Source organism: Carassius carassius, chromosome 12 (genome assembly GCF_963082965.1).
Source record: "Carassius carassius chromosome 12, fCarCar2.1, whole genome shotgun sequence".
Taxonomy (NCBI): Eukaryota; Metazoa; Chordata; class Actinopteri; order Cypriniformes; family Cyprinidae; genus Carassius; species Carassius carassius.
Genome location: NC_081766.1, coordinates 938253 through 961700, shown reverse-complemented (window position 1 = coordinate 961700; position 23448 = coordinate 938253). Strand labels below are relative to the sequence as shown.

At 35.7% G+C, this 23448-nt stretch overlaps 2 protein-coding genes across 2 annotated transcripts in view; one reads left to right on the top strand and one right to left on the bottom strand.

The window, feature by feature from the left end:
• Window positions 1-14307, bottom strand: part of LOC132154424 (protein unc-13 homolog A-like) — a 76058-nt gene extending 61751 nt beyond the window's left edge. The window contains exons 1-4 of the mRNA XM_059562967.1: window positions 14097-14307; window positions 4558-4587; window positions 3730-3829; window positions 2904-3021 (exon numbers count right to left, since the gene is read on the bottom strand). Of these exons, the coding sequence (XP_059418950.1) occupies window positions 2904-3021; window positions 3730-3829; window positions 4558-4587; window positions 14097-14118 (270 nt within the window). The 5' untranslated portion in view covers window positions 14119-14307. The remainder of the gene's footprint in view (window positions 1-2903; window positions 3022-3729; window positions 3830-4557; window positions 4588-14096) is intronic.
• Window positions 14308-17388: 3081 nt separating this feature from the next.
• LOC132154402 (BTB/POZ domain-containing protein 2) lies at window positions 17389-23368 on the top strand. The gene is made up of 9 exons (XM_059562942.1): window positions 17389-17942; window positions 18820-18939; window positions 19015-19171; window positions 19944-20049; window positions 20688-20885; window positions 21407-21599; window positions 21668-21755; window positions 22620-22766; window positions 22885-23368. Exons 1-9 carry the CDS (start codon window positions 17434-17436, stop codon window positions 23044-23046), a joined length of 1680 nt encoding a protein of 559 aa, XP_059418925.1. The 5' UTR covers window positions 17389-17433; the 3' UTR covers window positions 23047-23368.
• The last annotated feature ends 80 nt before the right edge of the window (window positions 23369-23448 follow it).

Genomic DNA, 23448 nt, shown 5'->3' with positions numbered 1-23448 from the left:
GCTAATATTCATATTACATTTATTATTTATATAAATTGCATATTGCATAATATATGTATTTTTTATATTATTTTATTATGTTCAGTTATTGAACAATTTTATTTTACTATATGTATTGTACATTGCATTACATATATTGTATATACTTATTTACTTTTATTCTCTTTTATTTTAAAATAATATTATAAAAATATTTTTTTTAAATGATAAAAATAATATTACTATTTTTGAGTATTTTTATTCAAGTCAGTCTTTTATTTTATGAGGCTTTTAACATTTAACAGTTGTTGACCCACACAAATATACCCAATGTGTATTAATATTTGCAAAAAAAAATTATATATATATATATATATATATATATATATATATTTATATATATGTATGTATATATGTATATATACAATATAAAAATAATAATCCATTAAAAAAATTATAGTGATTTAATAATAAATGTTAATAGTGATTTCCATCCAGAGCATTGATGCTTGAGCACCATTTAGATACTATTAAGTCTTATATTAATTGTATTAATTAAAATTATATTAATTTGAATCAGCTTTATTTTTATATTTTCCATTTTTAATTTCTATTTATTTAGAGTTCATAATTTTTGTCATTTTTTGTCGTTTTTGTTTTTTATGCATGTCTCCACAGTTTTTTTTTTTTTTTTTTTTTACCCTCGACAGCTTTAAATCACACAAACACCAGAACATCAGCGACCGAGAGAAGTCAAAACTCATTCATTACTGACAGCAGATGAAATATTTCTCATGTTACATTATGAAAGCATGAGGAAAAGCTCAAGGTCATTTATAAAACAGGACATAAAAGCAGTAAATGGAAGGCAACTCAATAAAACCGCAGTCTTTAAATAACTGGGTTACATAACAGGACAGTAAGGGCACAGGTGCACGAGGTCTGAGGTGCATTACAGCCATAAATCCAGCAGTGCATGCCATGTTTGAACCAGATCTAATCAAAAACCTGACCTTCACTTCCCTTCTCCCACATCGCACTGTCATCCTGAGTTCAATTTAATTTAAAGTCTGATCTCACCACTAAAAAACAGTTGTACTGCTCTTATTCTGCTCTTTCATAGCTCATAACACTTTCATTTAAATGTGGGCATCTTGCCATCACACTGCAAAACATTATTTAATTACTTGATATTTTTATCTCGTTTTTCAGGACAAATATCTATATAACATTTTTGAAATCAAGATACATTTACTTGAGAAGCAAAATTACTTTAGTTTTATGATAAATGCATCAGAATTAAGAGAAATTATGCTTAAAACTAGGACTGGCCGACATGGCTAAAAATATTATCACCACATTTTTTTTCCCACATCATAAAATATCAATATTTATCATGATATTAAATGCTTTCCGTGACTCACTTTTAATTTAAGTCCCCATAAAAATCCATTTTATTTTTTCATAAATTCTGTTTTATTTTTATTTTTTCTGGATTCTGCGTTTTAAGATTCAATGCTAATTTATTATTTAAATAATGGTGTCTTAATTAAATTGATTAATACAATTTTAACAACTGAATCGATATTTTAAAATGAATTCAAATAATTAATTTACAACAAAACAAACAAGATCCTGCAAAACAGAACTGTATAAATTAATAAAAATCACCTTGTTTGTATGAAATTCCTTTAGAAAAATAAACTTGTTATTATTACTTTGACAATTACATTGACAATATGTTTCTGTCATAATTTCTTCAAGTTAAACCGAACTCTTATTTTAACGTAACGTGTATTTGATGGTAGTTTTTCTCAAAAGCAAAACTAATATTTTTAATTCCCAAAATTACTTCTTTAGAATATTCTAATATCTTTTTCTTAAGATTGTTCATAACACAAAACTTCTTGAAAAGAGTCTTCTTAAAAATCATCATAAAAAACCTCTAAAAGAATAATTTTCATCTTGTCTTAAATCCCCAAAGGTAAGATGGATTTATTGGACTGTTTCAAAACAATTGTTGCTAGCATTAGAACATATAATTATGAGAATTTTCAGCAGCATTCAATACATATGCATTATTTCTTGAATATTCAGTACAAGACAGATGGCACAAATTAATGCAATACATGCAAATGAGCGCATCTTAAAACAGACGCTTCAAAAATAACTATTTAAAGTACATGGTGCATTAAAAAAAGGCAAGCTTATTATGATTATTACAGAGCATTATGACTTTTCTCACGATTCTGAGATAATATCTCCCAATTCTGAATTTTACAGAAACATTTTTACAGAGACTTTAGTTAATTGCGAATTCAGATTTTTCTGTCTTGCAATTTTACATCTCAGTTTATATTTCAAACTTCTGATGTTCTTTTCCAAATTATTAAGAAGAAAAACCTGAATTGCAAAATAAAATTATTAAAAAAAAAATATATATATATATATATATATATATACATATATAAATGAAAAAAAAAACAGGATTGTCAGATAAAAAGTTGAAATTTTTATTATATTTTTATTATTATTCCATAAAAAAAGCCTGAACTTTGAGATAATCAGTCATAATTACCTTTATTTTTTTTTTACTTGGCAGAAACAAGCTTCCAAATAAGCCTGATTTTCTTCTTAATAAGAAAAAATATATCATTTTCAAAGAATTGCCATTTAGAAACATTCTTACAAACTTCAAGAAATTTATCTTATGACATTTCTTAAGAAGATTTTCGTGAATCCGCCTTCAGAAGCCTCAAGTAAAAGTCTCCATTAAATTCCCTATTATACCAATCTTTCAATTAAAGCTTGATATTTAACTTTTTAATTAAACAGCATTTTGTTTTCGCTGTCGTACTAGAACAGGTATTAAGAACGGTGCTCATATCAGCCGTATCATGCTAACCCAATGATGCAACACTGACCTCGTTTGATTGGCGTATACTCCGCAGTGGAATCCAAACGTAGCCGACCATGGTGTCCCAGATCAGTCCTTTATTCCACACCTCCACCGTCAGGCCCAGATCCAGACGATTTATCTCACTGGACACAAAAAGAGAGAGAATCAAAAGACAGATCAACCTTCAGATGAAGATAAATGCAGGTGGAAAAGGACCGCAGAGTAAACCGCGGAAATGAACCTGTAAATGGGAATCGAAAATGAACAGAGGATGAAAGACAGTAAGATGTTCTGCAGAGGACTGTATATATATATATATATATATATATATATATATATACACTCATTTGCAAATCTGAACATTGGATGAAGCTTGGTTCAAAACTCTCGTTTGATTTTTTCGATATATATTAAATGTGTGAGATATTTGGGATTTCTCTTTTTATCGCTACATAAATCAGAAGATACTGTCAACAGCCAGGAAAAAAAAATATTATTACAATTATTACAATTAATAATTGTGCATCCCTACTAGAGGTAGGTAGTGGATTTTACCGATACCGATTAATCAACCGATAGTTTTTATAAAGGATTTGTAATTAAAACTAAAAGAGTGCGTAACTATTTAACTTAATTTAATTAATTATCGGTACCGATTAATCACCAAAACCGATAAATCGGTCGACTTCTAATTCACACAAAATGCACTTTTGCATTGATAAAGATGTGACATGGGCCGTGGAATGGAAAAAAATGCAAGGAGATGCGAGATAAACTTAAACATAAAGTAAAGAAAATAAATCCGAAAGGAACAAGGATAAGGACAGAGGAAGAGAATATGAAGGACTCACAACATGAAGTCTTGCTCCCAGCTGGGTTGGCTTCCGCGTACAGCGATTGTCGTACTCTTCACATTCTGAACCTTCAGAGTCACATATGTGTTGAATTTCTCTGCAGGAAGAACAGAAATAGAGATAGAAATCATTGCATTCACATGCAGCAACCCCAAAAAGTACTGTACTGAACAACTCTAAATAAATTTATAAATTAATGTATACATATTTAAATATATTATATTTAGTGTTACTGTAGCTCAAGTGGTAGAGCACTGCGTTATCAAGCGTTGGTTGGGGGTTCGATTCCCCGGGAACACATGATAGGTAAAAATGGATAGCCTGAATGTACTGTAAGTCGCTTTGGATAAAAGCATCTAATAAATGCATAAATTTAATTTAATTTAAATTTTTATTAAATTTTTAATTTAAATTTAGTTTAATTTAAATGTATTTGTATAAATTAACATTAAATTAGATTACTAAGTAATGTAAAAATAAACACTTTTCATTGTTAGTTATACAGTAAACAAAATAAATGTAATAATTATTTTACACATTTATTTTATTATATTTTAAAGAATTAATATAAATTAACATTGTAAAGTAAATTAGTAAATAATGTTTAAAAAACGTTTTCATAGTGAGTTTATGATTCCTAATTCATTATAATGAACTATGCACTAACCTAGCTTTATAATAAACCTGGCATTGCACTCTATGAATATTATTGGATTTGTGACAAATTGATTGTTATGTTTCTCATTTTCATCGCCTTGGATAAAAGCATCTTCTAAATGCATATACCTGTATGTGTGAATTCATTTGTGATATCCGTTTACTTACCCTGGGGTCCATCATATTTGCCCTTCTTCACTGTAAAAAACAAACAGAAGAGTTAGTATAAGAGAAATAATGAGCCAATAAACGAGCTGAAACAAACACAATGGAACTAGATTTTGGTGTTTGCCTGATATTCAAGGATGAAAACTGAGCTGTTCTGGGTCAGTTTGACCCACCACACTTCTTTGAAATGTAAGAAATACTGATTAATATGAAAGATTGTTTGCTGCATTGCTTTTCTCGCGATTTCTTTATATCTTTATATAGTTTATATCTCAAAATTCATATTTTGTTTCTCACATTCTAGAAAAAAGTCAGAATTGGGAGATTTAAATTCAGTATTCTGACTTTCTTTTTACAGAATTGCTTTCACGGAATTCTAAATTTACATTTCGTTTTTTTGTTTCTGCCATAGAATAAAAAAAATAAATTGCGAGTTTTTATATCACAGTCCTGTCTTTTTTCGGTTATACCCAACGATAATTATAATAATGTAATATATATATAATAACTAATAATATAATAATTAAACAATATAGATATAATTTGTTCTTCTCGGAATCACCAGTTTATTATTCACAATTGCAATTTATAAAGACACAATTGCTAATTGAGTTAAAATCTCCCAATTCTGAGAAAGTCCAACAGAGTCTGAATTGTTAGTTACAAACTCAGAATTGCAAGAAAAAGAAGTCAAAATCGTGAGAGTCGCAAGTACTTAATTTCTGAATGCAATGTACTGTGTGTGGCAGAAATGGGCTTCCATGAATTAACCTACAAGGTTTTTCTTGAAACTGTGGAGTATTTCTCATTAAGGGCATGAACATACTGTACATGTAAAGTTATACCTCTGAGGGTATTTATATTTATATAAAACCATTTACATTTATGCATTTGGCAGACACATTTCTTTGCAGAATGGATGTTGTGTTGACGGCATAAATGTTTATCCGTTCATGCATGTAAATTTAGTTGGGAATTAAAAGCATGATTTTAGGATTGTTATGCTCTACTAGGTCGTATGATGCGATTTAAATTTATCCTTTCTCTTTGGAGTGTTACAAGCTCTTGTTGCATGAAGAAGATCAGTAAAGTTGCAAAGACGAAACTCTCAAATCCAAAGAGTTATATTCTTTATCAAAGTTAAGACTCTGCCACGCCCCCCTAAAACACCTCATTTAGACACGCCCACACATCTCTACATCACTGTGTGGAAATATTTGTGTGATGTCGCCCAAATGTTCACGCAAAGAACGAAGGGGTTGATTCAGTAACACAGTTAGTGTTGAAGCAGTCATGTCAGAGAGATGTGTGTGTATCTAGGAGAAAACAAAATAACTTTATTTGTTCTTCCGAAAAGATGCAATTAGGAATCTTTAAGATTACTTACAACAGAACCGCAACACATTTTATGAACAACCGTTTCGTGAACCTAGAAGAGGAGGTCATTCTGACTTTGTTACGACAATCTGGCGCTTCTGAATCAGCTACTGTAAGTATGTTTTGTTATTGTTATTAGTATTAAGTATTAATGATCTGATGTTGCATTTGGCCAGACTCTTACTTAAGCATGTTATATTTTCCTTTTACAGCAGCAAACCCTAAAACAGTCTACAGATGTTTTTCAGTGGCAGCAGAACTAGGATTAAATAGATAGATGTGCCAGGTCTGAAACAGCTTCTTTTATATCTGCATAGTCGACAGAAATATGACGACCCGATGCAAGCAGAGCGGCCACTGTGCATCTGTGCTCAAAGACCCGATCACTTCTAAGCCACTCAGTTCTTTCCATTTCAAGCAAATAAATGCAGGGACAAACAATCTTTGCCATCCTGCTCCATCTAAGACTGAATTATAGAGAGGTGAGCAGCTCTGTCGTATGGTGTTTCATTGAGTGCAGTTAAAATAGACCACTGTAATCGATCAATACCCAGACCAGATCAATGAAGAAGACGCTGATCGCAGAACCCAGGAAACTAGAGCTTAATAATAGCTCAGAATCATAAATCACTGCCAATATAAATAATTCAGAGCTGGATCTGCTGCCCACAAACAACACATCGTAATCAATGACACCCAGGCCCTGTTTATTAAAACATCCAGCTGACTGTGAAAGGAAACGAAGAAAGAAAGCCTTTTGATATTGCGCAGATGTTGCTGCTTCTAGGGTAAATAGCTCAATTTGAAAATTTGAAGAATGAGATTTCTGGCTTTTTTGAATGCTGACTAGAGATGCACTGAAATTAATACCAAACATAATGAATACCAAACATGGTTTTTCACATTTTTACCCCCATGTAGGCCTATTTTGCCAATTTTTTCAACATTGCATGAATGGAATCGCCAAAATGGGCTTTTTACTGTTTCGTCCGGCATTTCAAATAAAAAGGTAATTACAAAACAACTAAGAATTTTTTTTTTTTTGCATTATTGCAGACATTATACCAACAAAGCACGGCTGTACTGCATTTGAGCTCCGTCACTATATTCTTTTCATTGACTATTTTTAACTCAAAAATCAATTTTATACATCATCGTTTCCGTTTATATAACGTGTGAATATATCCTCTATTGTATTCTACAACAAAAACAATCAGAGCGCCTCGCTATCACTTGTTTTATTTTGATCTCCCGGGTCCGCTATTAGCTTTTAGCCCGTTAGCATCAGCGGCGTGGTTGCAGCTAACTGCGCTAACATTGCTAATACTCTATTCACACACATTACCACTGCTGTACTCACTGTTACTTGCTTTAATGGCGGATGAATGTCTCCACTCTGTGCAGCTCGAGCTCGAGGCCGTGGGAAAGCAGATTCGCGACCTGGAGGTAAGGCAGGCCCAGCTGAGAGAGCGGAGAGCCGCGCTGGAATCATCCCGGGCTGACGCTCACAAGTCCGGGGTAAGTATACAGCGATCTGCTAACAGTCCCACCACGTCTACTCCGTGTGTTTCTCTGCACAGGCCCGGTGCACCCAGGACGCGATCTTCCCAGATGTCCTTCACTGCGACGCCGGGACACCACGGACCCTGGGTGCATCCACAGCGGAGGACGCAAGCCGGGTCCCGGGCGACGACTTCTCCCCCTCCTGCCTTCGACATCTCCATCCGGAACCGCTTCGCTCCCCTCCGCGAGACAGGACGCGACGCTGTGATCATCGGAGACACATAAGTGCTACGTTAGCCGAAGGTAAAGTGCACACTCATTGTTTGCCTGGTGCTCGTGTTCTCGATGTTTCTGCGCAGATACCCGCGATCCTGAAGGCCGACGAGAGCCCCAGAGCGGTCGTGCTTCACGCCGGGGTTAACGACACCACGCTGCGGCAGACGGAGACGCTGACGAGGGACTTCAGCAGCCTGATCGAGACGGTTCGCAGCACGACGCCCGCGGCGACGATCGTCGTGTCAGGACCACTGCCCACGTATCGACGAGGACACGAAAGGTTCAGTAGACTTTTTGCTTTAAATGAATGGTTGTTGTCATGGTGTAAAGAACAGAAACTGCTATTTGTTAATAACTGGAATCTTTTCTGGGAGCGTCCTAGGCTGTTTCGCGCTGATGGATTACACCCCAGCAGAATCGGAGCGGAGCTGCTCTCTGACAACATCTCCAGGACACTTCGCTCCATGTGACTAGTAAGACAATTCTCTAATAACTATTATGATGAGTTTTGTTCCACCCGCTTAAATGATAAAAGTACTTGTGCTGTAAAAACTATTAAGACTGTGTCTGTTCCCCGGATAGTGAGGTCAAAATATAATGTAGGATCTAGAAAAAATCTCATCGTAATTAAACCAGAAAAATGTAAAGTAAATGAACAAAAACAATTTTTAAAGTTTGGGCTCATAAATAGATCACTAAAGATCACTCACACCCAAAGCAGTTATTGTAAATGAAATGATCACAGATAATAGTTTTGATGTACTCTGCTTGACTGAAACCTGGCTAAAACCAAATGATTATTTTGGTCTAAATGAGTCTACTCCACCAAACTACTGTTATAAGCATGAGCCCCGTCAGACTGGTCGTGGAGGAGGTGTTGCAACAATATATAGTGATATTCTCAATGTTACCCAGAAAACAGGATACAGGTTTAACTCTTTTGAAATACTTCTGCTAAATGTTACACTGTCAGACATGCAAAAGAAATCTAATGTATCTCTTGCTCTGGCTACTGTGTATAGACCACCAGGGCCGTATACAGAATTCCTAAAAGAATTTGCAGATTTCCTCTCAGACCTTCTAGTTATAGTTGATAAGGCGCTAATCATGGGAGATTTTCATATTCACGTTGATAATGCAAATGATGCATTAGGACTTGCGTTTACTGACCTAATAAACTCCTTTGGAGTCAAGCAAAATGTCACCGGGCCCACTCATCGTTTTAATCATACACTAGATCTAATTATATCGCATGGAATCGATCTTACTGCTATAGATATTGTACCCCAAAGTGATGATATTACAGACCATTTCCTTGTATCGTGCATGCTGCGTATAACTGATATTAACTATATGTCTCAGCGTTACCGTCTGGGCAGAACTATTGTTCCAGCCACCAAAGAAAGATTCGCAAATAACCTGCCTGATCTATCTCAACTGCTATTTGTACCCAAAAATACACATGAATTAGACGAAATTACTGACAACATGGGCACTATTTTCTCTAATACATTAGAAGCTGTTGCCCCCATCAAATTGAAAAAGGTTAGAGAAAAACGTACTGTGCCATGGTATAACAGTAATACTCACTCTCTCAAGAAAGTAACTCGTAGTCTTGAACGCAAATGGAGAAAAACTAACTTGGAAGTTTTTAAAATTGCATGGAAACACAGTATGTCCAGCTATAGACAGGCTCTAAAAACTGCTAGGGCAGAGCATATCCACAAACTCATTGAAAATAACCAAAACAATCCAAGGTTTTTATTTAGCACAGTGGCTAAATTAACAAATTACCAGACGCCACCTGATTCAAATATTCCACCAACGTTAAATAGTAATGACTTTATGAATTTCTTCACTGATAAAATAGATAACATTAGAAATACAATAGCGAATGTAGATTCTACAGCGTCTAACACTTCAGTTTCATCCATCGCACCCAAAGATAAACTGCAGTGCTTTACAAATATAGGACAGGAAGAGCTAAATAGACTTATCACTGTATCTAAACCAACAACATGTTTATTAGATCCTGTACCCACTAAATTACTGAAAGAGCTGTTACCTGTAGCCGAAGAACCGCTTCTCAATATCATTAACTCTTCGTTATCTTTAGGTCACGTCCCAAAACCATTCAAGCTGGCGGTTATTAAGCCTCTTATTAAGAAACCAAAACTAGATCCTAGTAAACTGGCAAATTATAGGCCTATTTCAAATCTTCCATTTATGTCTAAAATTTTAGAAAAAGTTGTGTATGCTCAATTGAGCACCTTCCTGCATAAAAATGATCTGTATGAAGAACTTCAGTCAGGTTTCAGGCCCCACCATAGCACAGAAACTGCACTTGTTAAAATTACAAATGACCTGCTTCTTGCGTCAGATCAAGGCTGCATCTCATTTCTAGTCTTACTTGATCTTAGTGCTGCGTTCGACACCATAGATCATGACATGCTCATAGATCGATTACAAAACTATACAGGTATTCAATGGCAGGCTCTAAGATGGTTTAGATCCTACCTGTCCGATCGCTACCATTTTGTTTACTTAAATGGGGTGTCATCTCATTTATCATCAGTAAAATATGGAGTGCCACAAGGATCCGTCCTAGGTCCCCTTCTATTTTCAATATACATGTTGCCCCTTGGTAATATTATTAGAAAATACGGAATTAGCTTCCACTGTTATGCTGATGATACTCAGCTATATATCTCAACGAGACCAGATGAAACTTCCCAATTATCTAAGCTAACAGAGTGTGTTAAAAATGTAAAAGATTGGATTACAAATAATTTTCTCTTATTAAATTCGGATAAGACAGAGATTAATTATTGGACCAAAAAACACCACACAGAATCTTGTAGATTACAATCTGCAACTAGACGGATGTACTGTTACTTCCTCTACAGTCAGAAATCTGGGTGTTATATTGGACAGCAATTTGTCTTTTGAAAACCATATTTCCAATGTTACAAAAACAGCATTCTTCCATCTTAAAAACATTGCCAAGCTACGAAACATGTTATCTGTTTCTGATGCAGAAAAGCTAGTTCATGCATTCATGACCTCTAGACTGGACTATTGTAATGCACTTCTAGGTGGTTGTCCTGCTTCTTCAATAAACAAGCTACAGGTCGTCCAAAATGCAGCAGCTAGAGTCCTTACCAGGTCAAGAAAATATGATCATATTACCCCAATTTTACAGTCTCTGCACTGGCTACCTATTAAGTTCTGTATCAGTTACAAATTATCATTACTTACCTATAAGGCCCTAAATGGTTTAGCTCCTGCGTACCTAACTAGTCTTCTACCACGCTACAACCCATCACGCACCCTAAGGTCACAAAACACTGGACTTTTGGTAGTTCCTAGGATAGCAAAGTCCACTAAAGGAGGTAGAGCTTTTTCACATTTGGCTCCCAAACTCTGGAATAGCCTTCCTGATAACGTTTGGGGTTTAGAGACACTCTCTCTGTTTAAATCTAGATTAAAAACACATCTCTTTCGCCAAGCATTCAAATAATGTATCTCTTAAATTGTGAGTGTAGTCGCATCTGCATTTTTATTCTTTAGCTTGGGTTAAACTAATTTTACTTTGTTGGATCAGCAGCTATGCTAATGATGTCTCTATTTTGTTTCTATGTTTTGCCACGGGATTTACACAAGCTCCAGTCTGGATCCAGAACACCTGAGAAGAGATGATGCTGACCCTCAGAGGACCCCAGATGATGCTAACCTTGAATCAACAAACAGAACTAACAATTATTGCTACATGTGTGACTTCATCATATAATTACTATTAATTAATAATATTGATAGTTCATCATCTAGCTGACTACGTCTTGTATTATTATTATTATTTTTATTTTTCTAAAATCCTGTCAAACGTGCACAAACTACTAGCTACTACTAAATATTGTAGAAACATAATTTTCTGTAAAGTTGCTTTGTAACGATTTGTATTGTAAAAAGCGCTATACAAATAAACTTGAATTGAATTGAAAGCACAATTTAACTTAAAATAAATTCGATCATTTTTGAGACTTGAATCAGGCAGGTATTTTTACTGTACAAGTAAAGTCAGCCTTGCTGAGCAGAAGAGACTTCTTTTAAAACATTAGAATATATTACAGATGCCAATTTGAAGACTATTTGTGAATGTTAAACGAATAGAGATGTTTCAGGGTAATTATTATTATTGTTTTACTTTTTATGCCATTTAACAGAACAACTATCATTTATGAATGTTGATGGAGTTGTTGCTTTTATTTTGGCAGAAGCTCGCAGGAAGATCTCCGCGCTTCTTTTTGTTGACAACAGCAGCAGATTTATAAATGATTCTCATTACGAATTTGGGAAGACGTTTGTCGCATGTATCACATATGCCTTGTAGAAATTCATAAAAATGAGATTTCTCTCCTGATTCAGACCAGAACACTTTTTCACTGGAGGAAGTGTTATTATGGATTATAGACTCTATGTGTTTGAGTTAAAATCATCTTAATGCTGGATGTGCTTCATCTTTTGTCTTCTCCAGATGTTCACTGATGGACTGGAGTGCTGTGGATTATTGTGATGTTTTTATCAGACTCTCATTCTGATGGCACCCATTCACTTCAGAGCATCCACTGATGAGACACTGATGCAATGCTACATTTCTTTTCGGGTGAACTGTTTCTTTAAGATCTCTTCCAGCTCTTCTTCTAGTCTCCAAAAGCATTTGGACAAGAAACAAAACTCCTTATAAACATCAAAGCATGGCACTAACTGTGAAGACTTTGTGAAGGCTGAAAACAGCAGGTGGGATGTTATCCGCCCATACTTACAGCAAAACCATTTTCAGTATTACATAAGAATGAAAACACTCCGGCATAAGAGTCATATCACTCAACACAACAGCAGAAAAAAAAGTTATATTTTCTAGATCATATTTTATCCCCCAAAAATGGGTTATTTGAACTGCGTTATTACTTTCCATTACAAAAAAACACATCTTCCCCTCCAGATTAATTCAACATATTTTTTAATGTTTTTAAATCAGCATAAATTTAGGGTTATATTATTATTTTTACATTTTGAAAATATATAATTCATTTTTATTTATTAGATTTGTTTTATTTATTTGATTATTTGCTTTAATATTATTATTATTTTGTATTACACTAAAAGGAAGTGTTTTTTCTCCATTAAATATAATGTAAAAGAATATTTCAAAATAAGCTTAATTTTAATATATATATATATCATCTAGATATTTTTGCATTTTGGTAATGAAAATGTATTTTAGTTTTTGCACTACACTAAAGGGGTTTGGGAAATTTGCTAATTTGCTTTTTCATTAAATATAATGTATATTATATTAATTCATATCAGCAAACAAAAATCCAATTTTCATTAGTGTAATGCAAAAATTATATTTTTAATGAATTATGTGTGTATGCGTGTGTGTGAATTGTATTATTTATATATTTATTTATATAATTTATTATATTTATATAATTTTACTTTTTTGATTTGGGGATAAAATGATTCATGCATTATCTCGGAAGGTTTAGTGCGATTCACCCTTGAACAGCTGTGCGCTTAATGACCAGCGCTTCTTTAAGAGTCTGATGCGGCACAGAATAAGAATGAGCCAGCCACGTTTCAATGCATCAGAGCAAAATAATCAGCCGTGCTGGATTACACTCATCCAGCTATCCAGGATCTGTTTTCTAAAGTGCATTGGATGCCCATGAGTCTCTATGACTATAATGCAGTACACATGTTGCAGAACAGATATTGCTTTCAGAGCATGCATTGCATCAGAGGCGTCTGAAATCAACCAATCGTAAAACTGACCCGTCAATCAATCAATATTATAGTTCACACTGAGGGTGAAGCTGAAGGAACGTGACGCCCTGAAAGATTTGCACTGTGACCAGAATGATCTTCACAACACAAGAAATGCCATTTCATCAAGCTCTCTCTCTCTCACACACACACACACAGGATTCCCTCACGAACACACTTCCCACGCCGAGCCAGAGATTCCCACACTACAATACCAGCAAAATCCTTTATAATAGCACATTTCTACATATCAGATCCTTAAAATATTAATGCAGTGTCCTAACAGCGTCTGTATTAAATTCTAACAGGTTGATAAATTAATCTTCAAACGCCTTTATTAAATAAATCTCATTTTACACGTATTTTACATGATAACAGAGTGACAAAAATAACATTTTTGGACATGCACATTAAATATAACGCTTGTAAATACCATAATTTCATTGTTCCTATTAAAGTCCCATGGTACTGCAACAGTGAGGATTACGATAAAAGGGATTCTGTGTTATTTAAATTCTGTCACAACAAATGGCGAATGAATGAGTGTTACTCACCACCGACGCAGAGCAGAGACATCGCGTCGCGTCGCGTCGCGTCACACCTCCGCCGGAACGGGACAGTCCGTTAACGTGCTGTGACTGGATTCAACACACAGCCATAACCGCAGCTTCTCAACAATAAACTGATCTCACAGAAAATCTTCACATTGCTTCAGCACCAGCGGCGCGGGAACAGCTCGCAGCGTGACGTCACGCCGAGGAGAAGCGGACGGAGTTTCTCTCCTCTGACTCGCGCGCGCGCGCACACGAGGGACTCCCGCACACGCGCGTGCAGAACTGAAATTATTATATAACAGAGCAGATCGAAGTATTACAGGCTTATTAAACAACAAAAATCTTTGAATAGAAAACGGCTGAACATTTAAAATATATGGGAGACGTCTGCGTTAATTTAAAAGAGAATATATACAAAACGTGTGTGAATAATACATATTGAAATATCACTGACCTCGCTTTAAAAATAATAATAATAATAATTATTATAGTCGTACAGAAATTGCTATAATAACTAGGGTATACACAAATTGATTTATTTTTGATTACTGAATACTTTATATATTTTAAACTTTAGGGACTTCTATTTTATAGACATTGCAAGAATACTTTCAAGTCTTTTTGAGTTAATGGAGAAACTGTAATATATAAGAAAGTTTTTAAATTCTGATAAATCACTCTTGTTTGAATCATACACTGAAATAAATGGTGCATTAAAATTTTTCACTCAAAATTTGCCAGTAAAGACCGAAATAATGTTTACTTTTAAAATCTATTCCAATAATCTTTTATTTCATTTAAAACTTTTGTAATTATATATAATTATAATATATGATGCAATTTATTAGGATGAAAGTTTTTTTTATCATATACATATAATAAAAAGCAAATAAATAAAAACTTTCATCCTCATAAACTTTTGACAACAGAAATGTAATATAATATAATATAATATAATATAGTAACCTGTATTTACTTTTGGATAGACATTTTCACCTGCTATAATGTAAAATAATATAATAATACTAATAATACAATATTATATAGTGACGAAAATAAATGCAAATACATCTTCAAAGTCTTTGTCTTTCAATAAAACTTATTTGACTAAAAAAAAATAAAAAATATATATCATATATTGTAATATAATATAATATAATATAATATAATATAATATAATATAATATAATATAATATAATATAATATAATATATAAAATGTGAATAAAGAATCCTGCAACTACAGAGTTTTCTTTCATTCTGTTTAAAATGCTAAATGCATTAACGAAAATATATAATTTAAGAGAAACAGTTTGGGTTCATTCCTATTCTAACTGCATTTCCAGTCTCAACATCGTCATAGTGGAAACAATTTCATGACAGGGCTTTTTTTTTTTTTTTGTTCGCAGATGCTGCATTTGCGGCAGCTTTGGGCCTTTAACGTCATCGGTTCGCTTCCCCGCTCGTCCAGAAGGGGGCGTCATGACACTCAAGTATTAATACTCGGTGATAGGCTTAAATATCCTTTGACTTTTGCCATTTACATGCATACATGGACACAATAGCTCGTGACTAACAATGTAAAACACGTCAAGTGTATATAGAGATAACAGATAATTTATTCTTGAGCTTCTAGCGCGGTTTCCTGGACAGAGATTTAGCCTAGTCTTAAACTCCAATGGCCCTTCAGGATTAAATTGAGGCTTAAAGTGTTTAACTTCAGATTTACGTAGTGTTTTCAATCTTTATACATCAAAAATGGTTAACAGGATCAAAGAAGCCTGTGAAAATAAATCTGCACTGTTATAATCATTTTGATTTTTGATTTTAAAACACACAAAAAGGAATTGTGGGTGGGGGGAGTGCATGTACAGTTCTCTCTCCACCTTCAATACCATGACTGAGGTGCCCTTGAGCAAGGCATTGAACCCCCAACTGCTCCCCGGGCGCCGCAGCATAAATGGCTGCCCACTGCTCCGGGTGTGTGTTCACAGTGTGTGTGTGTGTTCACTGCTCTGTGTGTGTGCACTTCGGATGGGTTAAAAGCAGAGCACGAATTCCGAGTATGGGTCACCATACTTGTCAGAATGTCACTTCACTTTTTTTTTGTCATTAAAGTAAAACGGCAGGGAAGGAAAATCTCAAAGAAATGTTTATCTCTAATACATATTCACAAACACACACGCACACACACTATATATATATATATATATATATATATATATATATATATATATATATATATATATATATATATATATATATATATATATATATGTAGATTTTACTTTTTAATTTTTTTGAAATATCAAAAGGATAAAAAATACAGATTTATTTTCACAATCTTCATATGGGTCATATGGGTGCCTATAATTCTTCTCTCTCTCTCTTTAACAGATGCTTTATGTATAACATAATAAAACAACAATAATAATAAAAAGGCTGCAGAACTGAAAACACTTTAATTTATGCAATAATTAATTCCGAAAATATTTCCAAGCATTCTTTTTCTTTTATTCCACACATGTGTGCAATTTATTCTCCTTGTTTAAAAAAAAAAGTTTGCCTTTTTAGTCAACAGTAAGCTTCTTTAATTTTTTTTTTTTTGCAGTCTTTTTTTCTGCTGACCTTGCTTTCCTTAGATTCGCTTCTCAGTTCCATGCTTTTCTTGATTCATTCCATGTTTTATAAACAACTTCTGTAAGGTTAATCCACATCAGCACAGCTGGTTTAAAACTAATCTAGATTATTTTAGGACTCTATAGTCCAGGAGTATTTAATCTGCGTTTCAGAAAGCTAACTATTCTAAATTAAGCCTACTCCAGGCTTAATTTAAACCCTGTCTGGGAAACTGTCCCCTGATGTTTATGAGGATGTTTAGGATGGAAACAAAAGGAATCCCTGCTTTCTACTTTTTCTAAAAATCATAATGGTTATATTCTAAATAAATTGCTAAAAATATAAAAATGTGTATATATATAAAACATTTTAGGGAATTGGAATTAGCCATAAACTGCATTAAACCAGTGTAATGACAAACCAGTTTCCTTTTGTTATATGAATAATAATTCATATATTTTGAAAGACTTTCATTTTATTGCAAGAATAGTTTCTAGTGTGCTTTACTGGTGTCCGATTTAATAGATTAAAAGAAATTATATAAAATATAATAGAAAAATAATTTAGAATACAAATTTGGAGTGGTTTTAAAGTTATTGATATATACAACTCCACACGTGCGCTTGGGACCGGGTGTCGTGCGCGTGCGCGTGATTACAGGATACTGACCGTGCTCGAGATTTGTTTACTCATTCAGCGGGTGCGCGCCTCAGTCCAATATGGCTACCGGAGACAATAGCGGTCGGGTTCCGTGTTTAAATTTCTCCGGACCCGGACCTTTGAGGAACAGCCAACCGAGCAACAATGCTTACGCTTTGGCCGCGAGTCACGGAGGATCGGTTGGAGGGGGCGGAGGCTCTCAGGGCGTAACGAGACGCTCCAATCCCCAACAGGGGCCTGTGAGTTTGGAAAGCCCCGGTGTTGCGTCAGGACCTCCGCCGAACCTGGTGAACCCTCTCCCGGCTGCCGCGGCGGCGGTGGGGCCGCTGACTCCGACCGCCTCGAACATGACCGGGAACCCTTCTAATAACGCTGCGATGACCGCGGCCACACACTCGTCTCTGTCCGCAGCCGCCGTGCTCGTGTACCGGGAGCCCGTTTATAACTGGCAGGCGACGAAAACCACAGTGAAAGAGAGATTTGCGTTTCTGTTCAATAATGAAGTACTGAGTGATGTACACTTTCTAGTGGGGAAAGGAATCGGAGTCCAGCGGATACCTGCACACAGGTGATGCACTAAACACACAGTAAATTAATCTGGTCATTATTTACTCCCTACAAAGTCGTCTTAAAACCTGTATGACTTGCTTTGTTCGTAGAACACAACAGGAGATATTTAGCGGGATGTTCACGAGCCCGTTTCAGTATAATAGAAGTGGATAGGGACTGGAATTGTCAAGCTCCAAAAATGACTAAAAGCCTCGTAACCGTTGTCCATATAACTCATGAGATATTTTAACAAGTTTTCCGAGATTATATTATAATTTAGTGTAAGAAACAGACTGAAATTAAAGACGTTATTCGTTAAAAAAATCTTCCCCTCAGCTGAAGCGCTTAATTCGCGCGCGCACGTTTAACAGCTGGTCACGAGACAAAGTTTTTATGATTAAAAAAACGACAATTAAAATATTTTTGCATGAACTTGTTTTACATTTCCATGGGATTTAAGTATTAAAAAGGTGTTTTTATCTATTTTTTTTCTTTTTATAAATTCTGAGAGAAAACTCATAATTGCGAGACATGACTTCTGACCTCATACAGAATTTTCATAATAAGAGTTTATCTCGCAATTCATTTTTTTCTGCCTTTGAATCACAAATAAAATTATGATTTTTTTTTGTATATATATATTAAAAAAAAATTTTGCAACAGAGGAAAAAAAGTGAATTGCAAGATATAAACTCTGAATAAAACAGAAATGTTATTGTGATTTATTTTTTTATCTCACAATTCCAATTTTTTTCTCGCAAATTGTAAGTCGACATCTTGAAACTGTAATTTATATTATTTTTAAATGAAAATCAGAATATATGAATACATTAGAATATTCTAAATGTATTATTTATCATAACAATAATTATTATTATATTTATTGGTGATATTAGGTTTGTTCTGGCGGTTGGCAGTGCAGTATTTGATGCCATGTTTAATGGAGGCATGGCCACCACATCCACAGAGATCGAGCTTCCTGATGTAGAGCCTGCTGCATTCCTGGCATTGCTCAAGTAAAAACGTTTTTCTCAGTATGCATGCATGCATGTACTCTACACACATTCCAGAAACTCTAACCTTTTCTCCAGGTTCCTGTACTCTGATGAGGTTCACATTGGACCCGAGACAGTGATGACGACTCTCTACACTGCTAAGAAATACGCCGTTCCTGCTCTGGAGGCCCAATGTGTGGAGTTTCTGAAGAAGAACCTGCGCGCAGACAATGCTTTCATGCTGCTCACACAGGTAGAGCTCATGCATACAGACCTGTAATCTTTTCTAAGGATGCACCGATATTTATCGGCTATATATGGAAAAATGGTTTATTAATTAACTGTGTAAAGACACTGTGATGTATAATGTTGGATGCATAATGCACATCTGCACTTTAATGCAGCACACTATTCTTGACTAAATATCTTTACTAACTTTCATAAGTGTAACGGACCTCATCTGAATTAATGACCAAATTTTACTGAAGTTTATTGCGTCCTTTTTCACGCTTTTATTAAACACATAGTAGCACCGTAGACTAGAAACCCTGTCAAAATAAGAGTCCCACCTCAGTGAAGTAAATATTTAAACTTATAAAAAATGTATGCAAAATTATAAAGTCTGTTACAATAAAGGATTACTCTGTATTTAATTTATACAGTAAAGTGTTATTTTACATTTGTTTACTTCGTTTCTGTACCTGAAAACTGTTAAACCTATTTACAGAGCACTGTTTCTTTAATATCTATCTATTGTTGTAGTGTAGAGTGTTAAATGTATCCAATCCACGTTCAGTATAAAGTGTTGCAAAAAACTGCTGGTATAGTTTAATGCAGGTGTTTTTGACCTGATTTAAATCATACTATCTACTTTGATGCAAAAATTTCAGATTAGAGAGGAAGTGACAAATATCGGTATCGGTCAATAAGTTCTTGGTAAAATCGGTATGGGCTCCTAAACATCCTCTGAGTGCATCCTAATGTTTGCTGGGAGTCTGACAGGCGCATGTGTTGTGTGTTTGAAGGCGAGACTGTTCGACGAGCCGCAGCTGGCCGGTCTGTGCCTGGAGAACATCGACAAAAACACCGGAGACGCACTCGCTGCTGAGGGATTCACCGATATTGATCTGGGTACTGTACCACAGAAACACATGAATTACAAGAGCACTGGGTCAGAGCTGAATCATTTCATTTTCTTGGATTAACATTACAGCAGCCAGTCGCTAAATTAGGCGCGGTCACTTTAAGAGACGATGAACGCATCCAATATAATACACATCCCATTTGTTTCCTCAACTGTTTACTTTCACTTAAGAAATAACTGACAGCTTTTTCGAGCATAATTTCCTAGGTGGATATTTTGAGATATTTTGTATGTATTTGTAAGTGCTGAACAAAGGAAAGGAAAGTTAAATAAAGACAGACAATAAAACTAAATTAGAAAGAGTTTAAAATGGCCTGTAATTATGAGAAGACTCCTCAAAAACAATTATTTCTTCAATTCAGTGATTTCTGAAGATCATGTGACACTGAAGACTGGAGGAATGATGCTGAAAATACAGCGGAGCATCACAGAAATACATTACACTTTAACACAGATTCACATAGAGAACAGATGTTTTACATTCTAATATTATTTCACTGTTTTGACAGTAGCTAGATTCCCCAGCCGCAGAGTTTCCAGATCAGTGTATGTTCTTGTTCTCATGAGAGCCGTAGTTGGTTCCTCTGGTCCTCACAGACGTCTGTGTGTCTCTGGTCTCCGTCAGACACGCTGGTGGCGGTTTTGGAGAGAGATACTCTGGGCGTTCGTGAGGTGCATCTGTTCGGAGCCGCGGTGCGCTGGGCAGAAGCTGAGGCTCATCGACAGCAGCTGCAGATCACGCCGGAGAACGAGAGACGTGTGCTGGGGAAAGCCCTCAAACTCATCCGCTTCCCGCTCATGACCATCGAGGAGTTCGCCGCAGGTCTCTACACACGCTGCGCTCGTGCCACTGCTCACCTTCAAATATGAAGCACTAGAACAGTTTATCAAACCTTTAGACAAAATACTTTAATGGCTCTGATATAGTGAGAATATGGAAGAAACTAGAGCAGATACTGACACACAATATGAGTCTCCAGTAATGAGATGAGATGTAAAAGATCCGCACATATAACACTGAAGAAATCAAGGCTCCTCAGAAGATGTGAGATGTTCTGGAGGCTTGTGAAGATCATTCCTCCGCTGAGGAACAGTGAAAGTAAAGCTTCTGGAAACAAACGCTCCTCAAAAGATCAGATTTGAGACTCTAAAACATGATTGATGGAGAATCAAGTAAAGCTGAGCTGCTTCAGTCCAGGAAGAGTTCATCTGGAGATATTACTGACCTTATTCTGACCTTTACTTGATCACAATCAGACAAGATTTGAGTCGAGATTTACACTAAAAGAGATTTAGAAATCGAGTGTGATGCAGTAGCTTTATGAGCATGTGTGTTTCACTCAGGTCCTGCTCAGTCGGTCATTCTGACGGACAGAGAGGTGGTGAGTCTGTTCCTGCACTTCACGGTGAATCCTAAACCGCGTGTGGAGTTCATCGACCGGCCGCGCTGCTGTCTGCGAGGGAAAGAGTGCAGCATCACGCGCTTCGGGCAGGTGGAGAGCCGCTGGGGGTACAGTGGGACCAGCGACCGCATCCGGTGAGAGAGACCCCTGTGTTGGTCAGCTAACCCTGTGATGTCCTCTAACTGAATGCTGCTCTCTGCAGGTTCTCTGTCAGTCGCAGGATATTTATTGTGGGCTTTGGCCTTTATGGATCCATACACGGACCTACAGACTATCAGGTCAACATACAGGTACCACAGGAGTTTGAAACATTGCATGTCTGGTTTAAGGTAAAGCGAGACATTTCTGGGCCCTGACGTCAATGCAAAAGTGTTACAGATCGTTTTAATTCTTTTGCATTTAGTAATGTCATTTAGTTTTATCATTCTTGATTTTCAATAGTTCGGTCTCACTTTTTGTGTACATTCGTCACGCTTCAGGGTTATTACAGTTAACGAAAATTAAAACCATTAAAAATATAGATTTTTTTTTTGTATTAGCTTTTATTACCGGTAATCTGTTACTTAAAATAAATGTTAAATGTAATAAAATATTTTTTTTAAGTATTTTTTTTTTTCAGCTAGTTTCTCATTTTTATTTAGTTTAACTAAGGAAAAAAAAAAAAAAAAGATAGATAGATATTTAAAACAAATAATTAATAAAATGGCAAAACATGCAACAAAATTACTAAAACTTGGAAAAATAGAAAACATAAAAGTAGAAACTGATTCAAAATATGAGTGAAAACTAGTATCCCAACACTGAAAAATACATATTTATATATACATTTATGTGAGAAATTTCATGCACTCCATTGTCAAATTTAACATCTTTAATTCAAGTGAGTGTTGTACAATGAGCTCTTTTTAATTACTACATGATTAATTTGCATTTAATGAATTCTTTGTCACACCAGAATTGGGAGATATTGATTAATAGTGAAACATCATTAGTCAAAACACCTGAAATATAGACTTCTACACTGATGGATTTGAACATAATGTTGAAAACCAAGCATCATCCTGCGGTGTGCTCATGTTATCTCCGTGCAGTCCTCATGTTTGTTCAGTATTGTCTCCATGTTAGTGTTTGCGTTGATCCTGAATCTCTTCCAGATCATTCACACGGACAGTAACACAGTTGTGGGTCAGAACGACACGGGCTTCAGCTGCGACGGATCGGCCAGCACCTTCAGAGTCATGTTCAAGGAGCCGGTGGAAGTTCTGCCCAACGTCAGTTACACGACCTGCGCTACGTTAAAGGTGACCGCACTCCATCGCTAGCTCATAGAAAGCTGCTTAAACAAACAGTGGCTCACTTTCAATATTATTGACGTGCGATTTCATCCAAAGATGAGCTTGTGTAACATCTCCTTCTCAGGGTCCAGACTCTCACTATGGCACTAAAGGCATGAGGAAGGTCACGCACGAGTCGTCCGGCTCCGGCTCTAAAACCAGCTTCACCTTCTGCTACGCCGCGGGAAACAACAACGGCACGTCTGTGGAGGACGGCCAGATCCCAGAGGTCATCTTCTACACGTAGTCTCCGCTGGCGTCTCAGGGCTTTCCATCCACACGTGATATTGCACTCGACCGTGACGCAGTAGAGGATTCAGAGAAGTGACCGTGAAGACGCACGAATCAAACAGTTACAGGATGAATGGACGGACGTTTCTGTCATTAATGATTGCCATTAGACTTTGAGGGCTCATGTTAACAGCAAGTGAATTACTCGCCCACGACTGACTGACTTTATTTTTGAGTATCTGATTTTGCATCTGGGTTGCAATTAAAACTCTTGCCAAACCTGCACCTCACTGTGTTTCAGAGCTGTACATTTAAAGGAATAGCTCACCCACACATAAACAACAACCTGAACGAGATTGTTTCTACATCAGTTTTGTAGAAATGTAGCACTGCATCAGTGTCTCATCAATGGGTGCCG

Excerpts from the sequence above, each read along its gene's own strand:
- LOC132154402 (XM_059562942.1), top strand. The coding sequence starts at position 17,434 with ATGGCTACCGGAGACAATAGCGGTCGGGTTCCGTGTTTAAATTTCTCC. Across the intron at positions 18,940-19,014 it reads GCATTCCTGGCATTGCTCAA|GTTCCTGTACTCTGATGAGG; the intron begins GTAAAAACGTTT and ends CCTTTTCTCCAG. Across the intron at positions 20,886-21,406 it reads CATCGAGGAGTTCGCCGCAG|GTCCTGCTCAGTCGGTCATT; the intron begins GTCTCTACACAC and ends TGTTTCACTCAG.